Genomic DNA, 17,609 nt, shown 5'->3' on the forward strand with positions numbered 1-17,609 from the left:
TAGTTTTCGTACTGAGACATTGAATCGTCACGAGTATGTTTCGTGTTTGTATTTAAAGTTAAGATTTAAAATGGTTAATGTATGCCGTTTTTCTTTTGGTCAGTCACACTATGATTTTGGTAGGGTGTGGAAATATAAGAAATTAAAAAAAAAATTCTGTTTGTTTCGAAATTTAGATTTGTTAAGAACTTTTTTGTATATTGCATAAAATGTTACTGCTTTGTGGTGACATTGAAACAAATCCTGGTCCTGTTTTCGATTTTGATAAAAATGGTAGGGCTATAGCTGGTAGAAGTTGTAATTCTGCTTTGTTACTGAGAAATAGATTACGGGAACTTATAATCTTGCTTCTTTTGATTGTGGGGGAAATGGAGACTGTTTTTTTCGAAGTGTTAGTCATCAGATATTTGGGTCGGCGGCAAATCATTTGGCAGTGCGTTTGGCTGGTGTTGAGTATCTTAGAAATCATCCGGGAGAATTCATTCAGTTTTTGGAAGGACAGTCTTGGTCAGACTATTTGGGTAATATGTGCAGAGAAGGTACTTGGTGTGACGCTCTTATTGTTCAAGCTGTTGCAAATGCTTATAATTTGAGAATAAATAGTGTAGAATCCGCTCTTGGTTTTTCTGAGGAGACTGTTGTAGAATCGCGGTATACATGGGGTGAAATGCGTTTTTCTATTGTTATAGGCCATATCAATGAACATCATTATGTATCTACTATTCCTTTTCGTTATTCTATTGGTAATCAATGCTTATCATCATCATCATCATCATCATCATTTATTTGCCACTTCAGAATTAAACATACAAATTAAAATAACTTAAAAAGATAGGGCGAGGAGACCTCCAAGAAACCACAAGGCTTATGGGGGAGGCCAGCTAGGCCAATTTCAGACTCATTTTATTAGAAATTTAATCATTTTTTTCTAAAAAGAAGAGAAGCTACTCGAACCAGTGATCGATTCTGGTAGAGAATTCCAAATTTTAGGACCCTGGAAAAGTATTGTAAACTGCTTTTGATTTGTACGACAGTGATGTGGTCGATAACACTTGGCTATTCTTGTATCATAACTGTGTATTTGACTACTAGTAGAAAACAAATTGAGAAACATCGGGGGCAATAATTGGTTATGGCTATAATTGGTCATTATGGTTATAAAGCTGCAATAATGAAGTTGAGGATCATGTTAGTTGTTCGATGGAAATAGTTCTGACAAATGGGTTAGCAATGCAGTTTAAGGTATCGCTTGTTTTAACATACCGTAAATGCTCGAATTAGCACACGCGCACTTACCTTATTATAGGAATATAACGAAGCATTTTAACAACGCGAACAAAATGTCGCGTAATAAAATTAACGCGAATTGTCGAAAATTTATGTTAACATGCATTTCATTAACGCGAATTCTCGTGTGGTGTGTGCTTACATGCAGTTAATTAACGCGAATTTGATGCGTGGTAATTTTTATTGCAACCTGCGCTATTCAAAAGACAAAACAACAACGTCCAAAAACAGAACTTGAGGTTTAATTCTGATAAACCATATACAACAAAGATGTTTAAACAGGCCAAATAGTGACTAATATTCAATGCATGGGTCCAAGGATGGAATACATCCCGTCCTGGCTCTTTCCACTGCCTCTATTATTCCTGCGGCTTTGACGGAGAAGTAGATGACGTGTAAACATAACTTTGCAGAAAATAAATGTCTCTTAAAATAACAATGCTGTAAAATAGTGTGATTTAAATTAACAATGACGTAAATTAAGGTACATAAAATTAACGCAAATTTTTTAAATTCGCGTTAATTACATGTATCGTTAATTTTCTATAATAAGGTATTTTATGTTCTTAGGCAAGAGGGGGGCGCTAATGTAAAGGGGGGGGGGGTGGTTATATGAAAGGGGGCCATTATTTCATATATCAACTTTCAGTCTCAAAATGAACTTGTCTTTATTTTCTAGTATGTAAACCCACACTGTAACGTAATATTTAAAGAAAAATGTAAAATAGAAAATTAAAAGTTAAAAATTGAAAGTTAAGAATTAAGCAGAGTCCCAGGTGATCCATTTCTAGTCACCCATTTGTGTTCAGAGTAATGTCATAAAACTTATGATCCCAGTCTAATGCCATATTGTAAAATGGTACAAAACGTTTCAACCTATGGCTAAAAGTTGCATCATGTCATTAACTGCTGTTTGCATTTAGAACTTTTGAGCATGGTCCATTTCAGTTTGTAAGTAAAGAAGTCATGCATGGATTTAGAAAAGGGACACTCCTTGTAACAAAGGTGATTAGTTTTGGAGTTCTTTGGCTACATACTCCATTCCAAACTACATATCATAGCAACAAAGGTATAACTGCAAATCTAATGTTCAGGTGCTTATTATTATATATGTTAACAGGAGAACAAATCAAAAATGGCTGCTGCTATTCAAGACTTGGAAAACACTGTTGCCAGAATTAAACAAGGTAGGGTACAAGAAGGGGCTTAGAATGGTCAGTCTGAGACTGTTAGACGACGAGAACCTTGTTTAAAAATTTCCAAGCTTGAGACTCCTGTCAAAATATCCAGGCTTGAGACATGTAAGGCCTCGTAAACATAGCTAACCTTCCTAACTCAAAGCGCTTCGAGCACATTTTCTATACAGCCAAGAATAAATCGTTGAAAAAAATTAGAAACACAAAAAAACCAAACATAACCATTATCATGCATTTTATCACTCATCGTGATCAACTTATTCAACTTCCAACTCGCTTGACGTGTCTTTCATAATTTATAGATTGGCTCAGTTTGATTATAATTTCAAAACAAAAAACAAAAAAACAATTTTATCAAAGATTCTATCATCAGCAAAAAAAGAAATAAAACTAATGCAATACACCATTTTCCAATATGGCGGGAAACACATTTTATTCTTTTGTTTTCATGTTAATTGGCCTTTGCGGCCTCAATCGCGTCTGCAGAAGTCAAAATAATTTTTGGATTAAAATGAGGCAATGAAGGCCAATTAACATGAAGACAAAAGAACACAGATTTTCTCGGCCATTTTGGAAAGAGGTGTATTTGCAGACAACACCACAGTGTTTACTGTTTGTAAACTCTCTGTGACCAATGTACTGAAACTGCTAAGTATGTAAATTTGAACATGCTTCTGGTCTGGAAATCCATACAGTCAAGCAAAACAGAGGGGCAATGTGGCTAGGTGCCTGGATAAGCAAATTGAGCAGGTACACCATATAACAAAGGAACTGATCAAAGCTCTTTTTACTACAATCTACTCCAATATTAGTTATGTAATGATATATTTTCAGATGACTGCCATATCCAAAACAAAATCAAATGTTCAGATCTTCTAATTCCAATGTTAACTGAAACACACCCTGTACAGAATTTACATTATAATAACGATCAAAAAAGCGATCTTTGGTTAAAAATTTAAAGATAAAAACAAGCTTTTGACTACCAGTCTGCAGTCTTTAACGAGGCATTTTTACCGAATATCTTATCCTGGTTACTCGTCCATTTTTAAACAAAATAAGTCATTAACTGGCAGCCTGGGACTGGGGAGAAAGGAGGAGCTGATTCACAATATAAACAAAAAAAAGAAGCTATTTTTGATGGTTTTTTCATAAATTATTTAAACTAAAAGCAAATAAGATAATTCGGAAGGGAACTGGCAATGCAATGTTTGAAACTTTTACTACTATTTAAAAATAGGATTTACATATGCTTTTGAAGAATACACAAGACTTCACTCATAAGTTGTCTAGACTTCACTAGCTGCCGGTTCAATACTGTTACAGTGTATTAACTTAATACATTTAAACCTACAAAGCCATTTACAGCTTGACTCAAGCAATTTTCTAGAACTAATAATTAATTTTGATTTCTAGAACTAAGGCATGTTATGCTCTCATAGGAATGGGCTGTTACTAAAGCCAGTGAAATATAGAACTCAGATGTAGCATTAGGTGATCATTATGAAGCTGCTCCGCACCTTTGGAACTCATTACCTTTAACAATAAGTAGTAGTGTTTATACAGATGTAGTTAACATTTTATACATTTTTTAATAAGTAGTAATGAAAATATCTAATATTTATATTTGCACTATACAAGCTTATTATTTATTAATTTTTTATTTTTATTTTACCACTCAGAAATTAATGCACAAAAAGTGCTAATGACAATTAAGGTAAAGATAAATTAAGGAGGCAATGAGCAAGCCTTACAAGATACCATAAAGCTTGTAACATTAATTCTAGGCTTTGCTTATTGTTCACAATGTGAGATTTAACCTGTCATATGTCATTTTCCAAGGTGGAGATAAAAAGGCAAGGAAGAGACACACTTCAAAAGGAAAAATGTTACCTATACTAGAAACAATATCCTGTTTGCTAGATCCTGGGTATGTGTTATTTTCTCCTTTTAAACCCTGTTCCTCATTAGTAGAAATGTATTAGAGGCTGCAAGATAATGAGTATACATGTTTGAAAAAGAGGATGATGTGAACTGCATGTAGGAGAGGATAAATAAATGTGATAATGTAGGGGAACGAAGAATGTCTTCATAGTTACATGTATATTGTAGCTAACGCACCAGCAATACAACTTAAAATTCAACGTAAATTTATTCTTGTGGACGTAACTTAATTACCAGTGGTTTCTAGGACATAAATAAAGAAATATATTACACTAAGAACAGAAATAACAGCATACAGCAAAGGAAATACTAGAAGACAAACGAAGGAAACGATATGTACCTGACGATTTGGACACGCGGCGAAACGAAGGACGATAAACGAACGTAGCTTCTTAGATATAAACGAATCTTTCCGTGAAGAAACAATATGCATAAAACCCGCGAAAAGGTGACTTAATATACACGGTAGACTGGGCCGAGGGATTGGTTTCTACACCGGCCCCGAATTAGCTACACACTTACAGCTAATTCTAATAACGAAAAGTAACCAATTCCTAAATTACGTAGTTCATAATGCGACAAAGAACAACTCATTTCTTAAATTACGCAGTTCGTAATGTGACAGAGTTCGTAAACAGAGTTCATGAGTTCTGGACTCCTTCAAGAAGGCACAGCTTTCTGATGTCTCGTTTGTAGACAGATGTGGCCGTTTTCACCTTGACGTGACGTACATAACCTTTACTGTCCGTCGACTGTCCGGGAACACCTCTTCAACCAAGCCCATTGGCCAGCGACCTCTCGGCGTTTTCTCATCGACGACGAGAACCAGATCACCTACGGCGAAGTTACGACGAGGGGAGCACCATTTTTGCCTTGTTTGAAGTGCAGGTAAATAATCTTTCATCTATCTCTTCCAAAATGAGTTTGCTAGGCATTGTGCTTGGCGCCAGCGCTAACCATACTTGTCGTGTTTTGTGAGGACATCAAGGGGAAGGCAGGGATTTGACTTCAACAGCAGAAGTTTGTTCGGAGTCAGCGGCTCAGGATCATCCGGGTGGTCACTGAGAGGGGTTAAGGGCCTGTCGTTGAGTATCTTCTCCACTTCACACAGCAACGTGGACAGCGCTTCATCATTCATCAGCTGCTCCTTTACTAAAGCGGCCAAAATCTTTCTTACGGATCGGATCATACGTTCCCAAATTCCACCTTGATGACTTGCCTCCGGAGGGTTAAACGACCACTGAACGTCATCTATCCTCAGGTGATTATAAACCTTGGTCTGGTCCAAACGCCCCAGTGCTTCTTTAAGCTCTCGCTCAGCGCCGGTAAAATTGGTGCCGTTGTCGCTGTAAATTCTCCGAGGCTTTCCTCGATGGCAGACAAAACGCTGATAGGCACAGATAAAGGAATCGGCTTCTAACGTATGCGCGACTTCAATATGAACCGCTCTTATGGTTAAACATTTAAACAGGAAGCCATAACGTTTTACTTCACTTCGGCCTTGCTTCACGTAAAGGGGACCAAAGTAGTCCACTCCCACATGTGTGAACGGGGCATCTGACGGTGCGATTCGTGCCTCCGGGAGAGATGCCATGATCTGTTCACCAGGACGAACATTTCTCTTGCGACAATCTATGCAATTTGCTAGAACTCTTCGTACTGCTGAGAGTCCTCGAACAATCCAATACTTCTGTCGGATAGAAGTAAGAACATGGGTAGGGCCACAATTCCCTTGTTGGCGATGAAAGTTCTGAATAATTAAATCCGTCACGTGATGTTTACTTGGGAGAATGGCTGGATGCATCGCTTCAAACGGAACTGGAGCATTCTCAAGGCGACCTCCAACTCTTAACATTCCCTCGGCAAGGAAAGGGTTCAAGTTGCGTATTGGACTACTCCGTGGGAAGCACTTCATCTGGTTACCAGATCCTCTCTGGCCTGCCACAGCTAATTCCTCTGGAAACGCATCACGTTGAACGGCTTTGACAATGTCGCTTTCTGCAGCAATAACTTCGGCAACAGTTAGAGGCCCCTTGGCAATACTGTCTACAGCCTTGCTAGCGCGGCCAACCAGATATTTCTTAAAACGTACTAGCCAGGCGATGGCCTTTCGTAGACCATCCCAGGATGAATAGCGTGTCAGCAACGGTTCCAACGCCTTTCCATGAACAATCAGATTCACCTGACCAGAGCGTTTTCTGCATTCACTATCACCTTTAGGTAACTCTGGCAACTGGGAAGGTTGTTAAGGCCAAAATTTCTCTTCCTTCCATAGAAACTCTGGGCCATGAAGCCACAACTCCATCTTGTGTAGCTCGCAACCTTTGGCCCCTCTAGACGAGACGTCCGCAGGATTTGAACTGGTGTCTACGTGTCGCCATTGACGTGGCGTGGATTCTTCATGGATCATCGCGACTCGGTTGGCTACGAATGTCTGAAATCTTCTTGATTCATTGCGAATGTACTGCAGGACTACAGTGGAATCCGTCCAGTACGTTGTGTCGTGTATGGGGTACTCGATTTCGTTCCGGATAAGGCAATTCAACTTCACAGCAACTACAGCAGCGGTCAGTTCAAGGCGCGGTATGGACACCACTTTCAGGGGGGTCACGCGAGATTTACTAAGAACAAACGAAGAATGTATGACACCTTTGTCATCGACCATTCGGAGATACGATACTGCTCCGTAACCATATTTGGACGCGTCCGAGAAATGATGTAACTGAACATTGACAACTGCGCCAAACCCTGGTGGCTTGAAACATCTGGGAACTGATATTGTTCTCAAACATGCAAGTTCCTTTAGCCAACCTTGCCAAACAATGGAGTCTGCATTCGAAATTACTTCGTCCCAGCCATATTGCTGCTTACACAGGCTCTGCAACAAGCTCTTGGCTGGCAGGATAATGGGTGCCACGAACCCTAGAGGGTCGTACATCGAACTGACGACTGACAAGATACCTCTACGCGTTGGAGCTTTCGCTTCATCCATTATTCGAAACTTAAAGTCGTCTGTCTCCATGTCCCACTGTACGCCCAGTGTCCGTTCTACAGGTAGATCTTCCAAATCCAAATCGATCACTGATGCCGCTCTCTCCGTAACTGGAACAGTGGCGATTACGTTCCTGTCATAACTAAACCATTTCGTAAGGCGGAATCCTCCTCTTGACAGCAATTCTCGCAACTGACCAGACAAACGTACCGCTTTGTCAGTTGAAGGAACTGACTTTAGGCAATCATCTACGTAGAAGTTTCGGTTGACAGTGTCAATGGTTTCCGCATCAAATTCAACCTGGTTATCTGCGGCCGTCTTCTTCAGGCTAAAACTTGCGCAACTTGGCGATGACGTGGCTCCAAACAAGTGCACTAACATCTGGTAATCAACTGGCTCTTCTGAGAGATCGTTGTTTGGCCACCACAGGAACCTCAACGCATGACAATCTTCAGGAGCAACTCGCACCTGGTGGAACATTCCCTCCACATCAGCAACCATGGCTACGGGCTCTTGACGGAAACGTATCAGGACGCCCACAAGACCATTTGTTAGATTCTGGACCTTGCAGCAATTGATCATTCAATGAGGTGTCCTTAAACTTGGCTGCACAGTCGAAAACGACTCTCACCTTTCCTGGTTTCTGAGGATGGAATACTGGATGGTGGGGTAAATACCAGACTGGTGTATCCTTTCCAACCTCCTGTTCCTTACAAGGAACTCGTCTTGCGTACCCGTTGGAGACATAACCGTTTATGGTGTCCTTATACTTCTCAAAGAGATGAACGTCTCGCTGGAACAGTTTCTTTAACTTGCGTAACCTTCCTAGAGCGAAGTCGCGATTTCTTGGAAGGCTTACAGGCTTACACTTCCAAGGCAACGCCAACTGGTAATGGCCATTCACAAGCTTCGCCGATTCTTCCATCTGGGACAAAGCTCTCCGATCTTCAACTGACATCGCGACCTTTGAGGTGATCATGGGCTCGTTGAAGTCGTTTCTAAACATACTCTCCATCTGTCGATGAAGCATTTCGTCATCATAGCGAACAAAGTTCACACTAAAGCAATTTCTCTCAGACGAATTCAGAGGTCCCATCAAGGTCCACCCGAGAGGGGTACACGCCGACCACGCCTTTGATCGCACACCCAGTGAGCTTCGGGTACATCACATCCGATAAGCAACGACACCTTGTCATTTTGAATCACTGGAAAGTCAATTCCATTTAGATGGGGCCACTGGGCAGCATCCTCTTTCGTTGGTGGACTACCTTGAGGTAAACGCAATGTATCCACTGTCCATACTCTATTCAATTCAATCTCCTCATCCATACGTAGACCTCTAACGGACAAAGATAACTCGTATCCCATCCGGGTTTCAGACGCGCCATTAACGGTTACTAGAGAGAATTCTTTGGGAAGGCCGACTACTTGAAGTTTCTCCATTAGCCTCACATCACATAACGTCACATCCGATCCAGGTCTAGTAGCGCGTTCGTCATAATTGTATTGTGCTGGCCTTTCCCTTTCACGACGACTGGAACGATTCGTAAACAAACATTATTCTTAAAGCTTGCCAGAGTCGGTAGCACTGCACTGACCAGTCTCTCCGGAGCCACTAACGGCACTCGTTACGGCACTCGTTCCAGTCTCTCCGCCCGCACTGGGGGCACTTGTTCCAGTCGCACCGGCCCCATTGACGGCACTCGTTCCAGTCGCACCGGTTTCACTAACGGTAGTGGATCCAGTCTGTTGTAAGGTGACTGGAGGGTTATTACGAGAAGTGTCGTTATTTTCATTCTTCTTTCGGACATGCAGCATTGTGTGGTGTTCCATCCACATCCACTTACTTGACATTTCATTTTACTACCACAATTCATGGCCATGTGTCCGCTTTGGAAACAATTGTCACACAGTCTCGCTTGTCTAACGAGGCTTTTCCTTTCTTCTGGGGTCTTTGCTTTCATAAGCTCACATTTTGACAGTCTGTGTTGACCAGAACACAAAGGGCATATGGCGAGCGCGGGTGTTGCGCCAACTTGGACACAGCCTGCGACCACTTCTGACTGCGTTGCAAACGTCCTTCCTTTCGAGGAAGGAGGCTTCACTTTAGATGGAGGTTTAGAACTCCGCTCTTTGTCTGGTGTTGAACTAACAATCCTTCCATACATCGTATTTGCCAACAAAGCTTTCTCTTCAACAAATCCGGCTAAATGCGTGAAGGTAGGATCAATGCCAGCTAAGGTTAACGTACCAGCTCTGTCCGCCCATTTGGACTGCAGATGAACAGGAAGGCGCTTTACTATCTTAACGAGATTCTCTGAGCTATTAACGTCCGCCTCGTAGCCCATCTGAACGAGAGTCAACGCACAATTCTGCATTTGGACAGACAAGTCTGTCAAACCAGTAACATCTGTATTCTTAAGCTGAGGACCCTCCGCTATCTTCGCAATGTGTGCATGCGCAACAATATGTTTCTGTCCAAATCTGTGATGCAGGATTTCCTGGGCTTTCACGTAGCCTTGTTCTGGATCGGAAATAATGGCACAGTTCTTAATAGCTTCTCTAGCTTTACCTGTACAGTGCTGTACGAGGTATGCTAACTTCGACGCGGCGTCTGGTACCCCTCTCGCGATATTGACTTCGAATTGTTCACGAAGAGCCAATAGTTCTGGGGGTTACCATCGAAGGTTAAAAGTTCCCTTTTAGGCATTTCGAAACCTTGCTGAATTGAGAACGCCATCAGATGCAAGGCTTCTTGTTGCTGCTTCAATATTTGTTGCAGAGATTGCGAACTGGTGAGGCTTCCACCACCGATGTTCTGGGGAGGAGGCCCTGGGTCCCAACTTTGTAGATTTGGGTTCAGTGCCGATTTTGTACTGCTTCTCTCAACTTGTTTGTTGTCGCCATGTTTAAGGCTTGATTCATCAGGAGGCACTGTAGGAGGCTGTTTAACGGAAGGGAAGGTTTGACGCGATTTCTCGGTGTTTTTCTCTTGTTTTAGCGGTTTAAACTCTTCTTTGGTAGTATGTTTTGAATGCTCCGAGGTTTCATAGAGATCGTCAACCACTTTAGCTTTTTCTATTTCCCCCTCTGCCGTTAATAAAGCAATCCGGCGCCTTAATTCTTCTTCTTGAGCTTTTATTTCGGATATTTGAACTAGCCTTGGAACTATTTTTGGAACTGGACTTGGAGCTTCTCTTCGAACTCTTTTTGCTACTTGAACCGACAAGAGAAGGTGTGACATTTGGCACTTCTTCATTAACATAATCTTCTTGACGAAGTCCCGCAGAAGCTTCGTCCGCGATACGTTGAGCTGATTGAGACCATTCTTCGAAGCGTTCGTCGAATTCCTTTTTGCCAGTCATAACGCTGTGCCAAGCATCAAACGCTTCTGATTTCAACACGGGATCATCAACAACAAATTGGTAAAATTCGTCGTAGGCTAGAAGACATCTCGCAAATGCGATATCAACATTTTCTTTTTTACCACAAGCTTCCTGATAATTTTCGGCGTTTCGCATTAATAATTCGACGTCTTTGTACAACTTGTTTAAATTTCCAAGGTAACCAGCTCGAGATTTCTTTAGGGACAACATTCTTGCACGCCAAACGGCTTCGATGTCGAGACGCGAACTTGGTTGTCGAGTCCTTTCAAACTCATCCATAACTCGTCCGTTTAACGGAGCATCCGTAGACAAACGACATGATTCCACAGGAATAAACACACAAACGAACCAAGTAGCTCAATCCATTTCGTCAGAAACTGTAGCTAACGCACCAGCAATACAACTTAAAATTCAACGTAAATTTATTCTTGTGGACGTAACTTAATTACCAGTGGTTTCTAGGACATAAATAAAGAAATATATTACACTAAGAACAGAAATGTACCTGACGATTTGGACACGCGGCGAAACGAAGGACGATAAACGAACGTAGCTTCTTAGATATAAACGAATCTTTCCGTGAAGAAACAATATGCATAAAACCCGCGAAAAGGTGACTTAATATACACGGTAGACTGGGCCGAGGGATTGGTTTCTACATATATTAATTTCAACTTAACAAGACAAAAAGAAAGCCTGAAAAAAATTCAGCCCGAATTCAGACTGAATGTGTTTTCAACTGTTTTTATTTACCACAAGTTGATTAATCATTCTAGTAGGAAAGAAATTTTAAAGCTCTCCATGAAATTCGAACTTCAAATTTAGATTTTTCACTTGCATTCATATGCATGCATGCATATGACACATGTTGAGTCACTAATAAAAATTTGTTCATTCTTGAGAATTAAAGCTTAGCGTTAAGATAGTTCTCAAAACGCCCCTTTGTCTATCCATTATCGAAATGCTGTATAATTATAAGGTTAAAATTACACTCTACTTGGCTATAACTTCTGTGAAACACACAATATCTAATGGTTAAAATGTTTCAATCTGTTCACAGGTAGCCCAAGCTAACGATAAGAGCCACAGTACTCTAAGACTCAATTTGATGGGGAATGAAACAATTTTGTTTTAGGATGTATAAATTCGAACGGCATGTGTGTTTCAGAACTGACTCGCGTTCGGCTCGGTTCGGTGCGGCTTTGGTTCTAAAACAAAACCCCTTCCCCTTTGTGTTTCAGTTGTGAATGTGGTAGGGCCTGTTCAATCTGTTGCATGTAGTCTGTCCTTTTTACTGGTATGCTTGTATGTTGGTTGTTACTCTTAATCCGCGCGGTGTTTTAGTCAAAGAAGCTGATGGTGTAATTTTAAGACAGTACAGTGCACAACATAAAATTATACATCTCTAGTGCTTTATTTCCTTTAAGTGTTCTTCCAATAAATAATTTTTGGACGCTCAAAATTGTAGGGATTTGCGACATAGTCTACCCGAGTGTATGACATGTACCATTCAAAGTCGTTAACCTATTGATAATACGTTGAAAGAGACGTTTTTCAATTAGTTTAATTAAAATAGCTCTACTTGTAAATATTAATGGGCTTCACGCCAGAAGCTAAGTTAGTTTCAAGTATACTGTAAGCACTTGAAAATCTCAAGTCGCATTTTACAAAATCTGGCTTCACACTTGATGACACACTTGTGGTACAAGCTGTCAATCATCTTCAGAATCGTGACAACACTGCACGCCGCTTTCATTTGGCTTCCATTTCCTATTGGTCAAGTGCGTTTTCAACTGTGGTGTAGACCATACTTGGCGGCGTACTTCGGCTTCTTTGAACTACGAAAGTTTCCATGGTCACCAAGTAAAGCTCAAGTCAGTACGTTTTACACCTTCACACTCAAAGTAGGCTCCAAGTGCACTTAAATTATTGTTACGAGCTCTAGTGTGAAGCCAAGTATTGTAAGCATGGTTTGTGTAAACTCTTTTATTATATATAGCGAGAATTTTAAGCAATAAACCTTGCGAATAGAATTCTATATTTCCTATATTTCACATGTGAAAAAAGCGATACGTCCAGTCAGCTTCGCGTATAGCTTTCTTCACATGTGAAAAATATAACCAATCAGCATCTAGAGTAATACGACTCAACCAATCACAGCGCGAGAATTCAAATGGTTTCCAAATAAAGCGAGCGGCAAGTTTGCTCTCGACTTCAGTTTATGTTTTGAAAACAAGGCTACACGTTTTCTTCCTTTACAAAAGCTTGGCTTTTAAGAACTTAATGGAAATGCTAGCCAAGAGAAACACGCTAAGCAAAACCTAAAGAATACAGCAGTGATAAAAATCATTCTTCAAAGGCGAAGTGTCGATAAGTGAAAGCGAAGACAAGACTTTTATCGGAGCTTACAAAACATCCGCGGACTTTCTAAGGGCCTGTTTACATGATTCCGGAATGACTTTCATTCTGGAATGAAACTCGTTCAGGAATGACATGACTTTTGTCTCGGTATCATGTAAACAGATACAGAGAACTGTATGGGGATGGAATGAACTCGTTCCGGAATGAAAGTCATTCCGGAATCATGTAAACAGGCCCTAAGAATATTCAGGCACTTTTGGGATCGTCTTGGTTAAGTAAATTGCATTGTTTAATCTGGATTTACGTCGTAATTATTGGTTTCGTTAACCGACTCCTTGTGTTGTCACAATTTGTTCACAATTCGCCAGTTGATTCGCCAATAGTTTTTTCGCTTGTGGCGAAGTTTCCTCGATGCGATACGAAGTTTTTAACGAATTAAAATGTAAAGCAGTGTGTTTATTTAAATAAAGTTTTTGTCTAGGAGAGTTTGTAATTTTTCTTTTTTACATGTATATTATTGAAATAGCGAATTCGCTTGTAAAGCTATGTGCATTTGCAGATGTCAAAGGTTATAAACTGGAAAAATCGGCGTAAAGTGTTCAATGGTTGAATTCTCGTTATATATATAATAAAAAAATACAGCATAGAAAGTGCTTTGTACGGATTTTTATTCACTCGTTGCAAAACTTTGGAAAACGAACGAGTTCGGCGCACTTTCTATGAAGTAATCTATATTTTATTCTCTATATTTTATAATAAGACCAAGAGTCTTGTGCCACCTTAACTTACTGTATGAGAAGGCAGATAGTCTTTTCCCCTATACAGACCCCAAGGTGGAGAACATTTTTTACACGTTGTATAAAAATTCTCGCTATCATTAATTACCGTAAATGGCTAACATCTGCGACATATATTCTTAATCCCTTAAAAACTGAATTTTCCGCATGTTTGGTATATTTTAGTCTTTAAATAAATCTCTTACAATATATCTGACGCATAACGAGGGACGTGATTCTATTCTGTTTTGTTTGTTTATTACTTAAACATTTAAATTTAATTAGCATAACCATGTAGCTGAATGACGGCAAACTGTACACAGGCGCCTCAAAAAGACCCACGGAAAGCCATCATTGCCAGTCACATTAAATAAAGTCATCATTAATAAGTTTTAAGGAATAATATTGGTTGTTTAGTGGATCAGCCACTGGGCTTTGCTGAAACAATTAGATCATTCTTTGAAATTGACCACCACTATAATAAGTTTTAAGTCAAATCTAACTTTTCTTGTTCAGTGTCTGTGATGTCCTCGGGAACTTCTTCCCGTGATTCGTCTCGAGGGGGACTTTCTTTACTCAGCACCAGGTTTCCTGGCTCATTTTCTTGGTTAGTTGTTTCAGTCTCATTATCAGGACGAAGAATTTCGTCATCAGGGCGAGGCTTTTCTTCTTCCTGTGTGGTTTCCTGTGGCATCATTGGTTCAAGAAGTAACTGTAAGCTGCTAACATCAAGACAACTCTTATCATACAAACCATTCAAGGCTGAGTGCAGAAACAATGCCTCTAAACAGCGCTTCATGTATGGTACAAGCTGTCTTCCTAATACTTGACAAAAATTTGCAAATGTTGCTCTTTCTGTTTCATTCAGGGCTGCTGCTTCTGTTCTATAAAAGAAAGTAATACATAAAATAAAAAAGGTTAGACGTGATATATGTGTGTGGTTTACTATCAAAAAATGAAGCTTAAAATTGTGCCAAGTTAGATTTTCTTTTTCTGGTAGGGATTTGAATGTGTTGCTCTCTTAGTAACTCTGGATATGAGTGAAAACAAATCAAAACTATTTCAAATTTAACGCATCAGAAACGCTAGACGAAAACAGGAGTTTTATGAAACATGAGGTATTTACCAAGTTGAACTCAAGTTCAACTTTTCCTAGTGTATTTATAAAATGCGCGAGATGGTAGATAAAGATTTAGATACGTTTCAGGGTTACTGCCCCTTCTTATTGTAATGCCAGTTCCACTGAAGAAGGGGCAGTAATCCCGAAACTTATGGAAATATTTATCTACCATCTGGCACATTTACATTTACATTTTAAATTATCGTTTAAATACACTAGTTATATGCGCCTCACAGTCGAACAAAATTTTAGTTAGAGATTTCTATGTTACTATTCAACTTTTCCTAGCAATTGAAGATTGAGCGTTTCTGTTAGAACAAAATTTCCAACATTTTAACTGCAATTTGTTTCAACAATGGAGGTTTCCTTGTTTAAGCTGAATGTAATTTATTGTCATGTGAACAGAAGAGAAAAAAATTAATCTTAGAAACCAAATGGGTGTCTTGGAAGAAAAGTATATGATTTCCGAAAGCAAAACACAAATTTAATGAAGTAGAGCATTATTTGACAGCCAGCAAGCTAAGTTAATTTATTGTAATAATGTCTGGGTGTCGGTACAAGTGGTAAGGAGTCAGACCAGTGCCGTAGCAAGGGGAGGGGCCGGGGGGCCCGTCCCCCCAGTTTTTTTTCCTAAAAAGTAAAAACAGACCTGTATAAAATGGTAGAAACGTATGTTGAAAATAAAATTTTATCTCCCGAGTGGTTTGAAACAATAACATTTGTACTTCTTTTCATTTTTTAACGTACGTAGGGTGATGCACAACAATATTAAACAGCCAAAAACTAAAACAAACCAGAAATCGTGACAACAATGTGAAAAAATGTCTCAAAACTGTCAAAATGTCTCAAATTCGCGATATGCGTAAATCACAAATAGCTCTTGGAGAATGCTGGAAATAGCATTTCCAAGCCTCTAGATTTCAAAATTTTCTTGGGGGGCATGCCCCCAGACCCCCCTAGCGGCTCGTGCCTCCGGCACTCGCGTGCCCCTACACTTATTCTACCCTTGCTACGGCACTGCAGACTGAAGGCATTATTGACAATGATATTATAACCATATTTATGCTATTGAGAATGTTTTTGTAGAGCATTGGCCCCATACCTTCTATGTGCGTTGGTGACTAAAAGACAACAATATCGAAAATTTCACAATTTTCATCCCTGAACCCTCCTTGGCTTTTATCAGTTCAGTTTTAAAAATTACAAGACAATATGTCATTATTAAGTTGTAATGTTTAATATTGTTCAATAGCCTACCTGTGAAAGGTACATGTAGTTTGTATGATGGCCTTGAGTGCAGACTGAACACTCTCAGTAACTGCTGACACCAGAGACAGTGGAACACAGTGCCTCAGCCCATTGAATGCTGAAAGAATGCTGTTAGTGAATGTCGCCAGAGGGGGATGCTGTAATAATGCAACTGGAGGATACAGCTCCTCAGGCTGTTAAAAATAAAATAAAATAAAAAAATTCCTGATGACTTGTCTACACCAAGGTACATTCTACTGCAGTAGTAGAACAACAATGGAAAGCACTAACAGCTCAAAGATCCTAAAAAACTTCATGAAATCAGAACCAAGAAATTATAATAAATTATTATTACTACATTTATGGTGATCAGGCTCAGTGGAAAGCATCTGATTGTATAGAATGGCAATGCAGTTACCTTTGTTGTCACTGTGGAAAGCATTGTGGACGTAACAGTAGAAGGAACTGGCTGGAGTGAGTATGACTTCATGGCTTCATTAAACCTTCATTCCACAAAAAAAAGCCGTACATTCAACGTCTTAGCAAAGACAACTTTTCACTCATGCTAACATTCCTTAATGCTTACCGAGAATATCAGTGCTGCGGAAATTACTGTGGGTCATCGGACATTGTCCGATCAAATATGCCAAAATGTCTGGCCAATTTTGCAATATGTTCAGACATGATGCCCGAGAACTTTTGTGACTATGTCTTGGAAAATTTTTCACATGTTTGATTTGAAATGCGAAGTAATGTCCGACCAATTTTCTAATATGTCCATTCAAAATAAAAGTTTGGAAGGACACATGTCCTGTTATGTAAGAAAAATTATTTCCAGCACTGAATATATTTTAAAACAAGATAGCATCCTGGCATAATTTTTTCACTTATTTAATTCACTGTAAGTTACAAAAGGATGGGAATGAGACATTGTGGCCTACTGGTTAGTGCGTTGTGCAAGACACACTCTCATTGTGCCTCTCTCACCCAGGTACATGTATATAAATGGGTACAAGCAAAATTACTGCTGGGGGGGAGGGGGGAAAGTAACCCTATGATAGACTAGCATCCCATCCAGGGGGGGGGGAGTAGAAGTACTCTTTAATGCTACAGAAACTGAAGTAAGCTCCAGCCTGACTGATGAGAAACTTGGCTCGACAGCAGGCTTTACCTTACTTACTTAAAGACTAAGCGTGTATTGCTGGTAGGATTTTGCAGTTTGTTTTGGGGACAGAGAATGAACTCAAGCATGATTCTGTCCCATTCTGCTCACATGAAAATGCTGTTATTAGAGTCTCA

At 39.8% G+C, this 17,609-nt stretch overlaps 1 protein-coding gene and 1 long non-coding RNA gene across 3 annotated transcripts in view; one reads left to right on the forward strand and one right to left on the reverse strand.

Moving 5' to 3' along the window:
* Positions 1-3,923: 3,923 nt before the first annotated feature.
* Positions 3,924-11,955, forward strand: LOC144662423 (uncharacterized). The gene is made up of 3 exons (XR_013572438.1): positions 3,924-3,967; positions 4,345-4,413; positions 11,866-11,955. It is a non-coding gene; the product is annotated as an uncharacterized LOC144662423 (long non-coding RNA).
* Positions 11,956-12,211: 256 nt separating this feature from the next.
* Positions 12,212-17,609, reverse strand: part of LOC144662715 (conserved oligomeric Golgi complex subunit 8-like) — a 95,272-nt gene continuing 89,874 nt past the window's right edge. Inside the window, exons 9-12 of one of the 2 annotated variants that reach the window (XR_013572516.1) lie at positions 16,729-16,813; positions 16,320-16,504; positions 13,828-14,826; positions 12,212-12,744 (exon numbers count right to left, since the gene is read on the reverse strand). Coding sequence is in view for 1 of the 2 variants with exons in the window: in XM_078523591.1 (XP_078379717.1) it covers positions 14,430-14,826; positions 16,320-16,504; positions 16,729-16,813 (667 nt within the window). In the remaining variant the exon portion in view is untranslated. Of the gene's footprint in view, positions 12,745-13,379; positions 14,827-16,319; positions 16,505-16,728; positions 16,814-17,609 lie in introns of those variants that run through there. The other variant, XM_078523591.1, reaches the window with a different exon arrangement.

Source organism: Oculina patagonica, chromosome 8, assembly GCF_052425735.1.
Source record: "Oculina patagonica isolate OP01 chromosome 8, crgOcupat, whole genome shotgun sequence".
NCBI lineage: Eukaryota > Metazoa > Cnidaria > Anthozoa > Scleractinia > Oculinidae > Oculina > Oculina patagonica.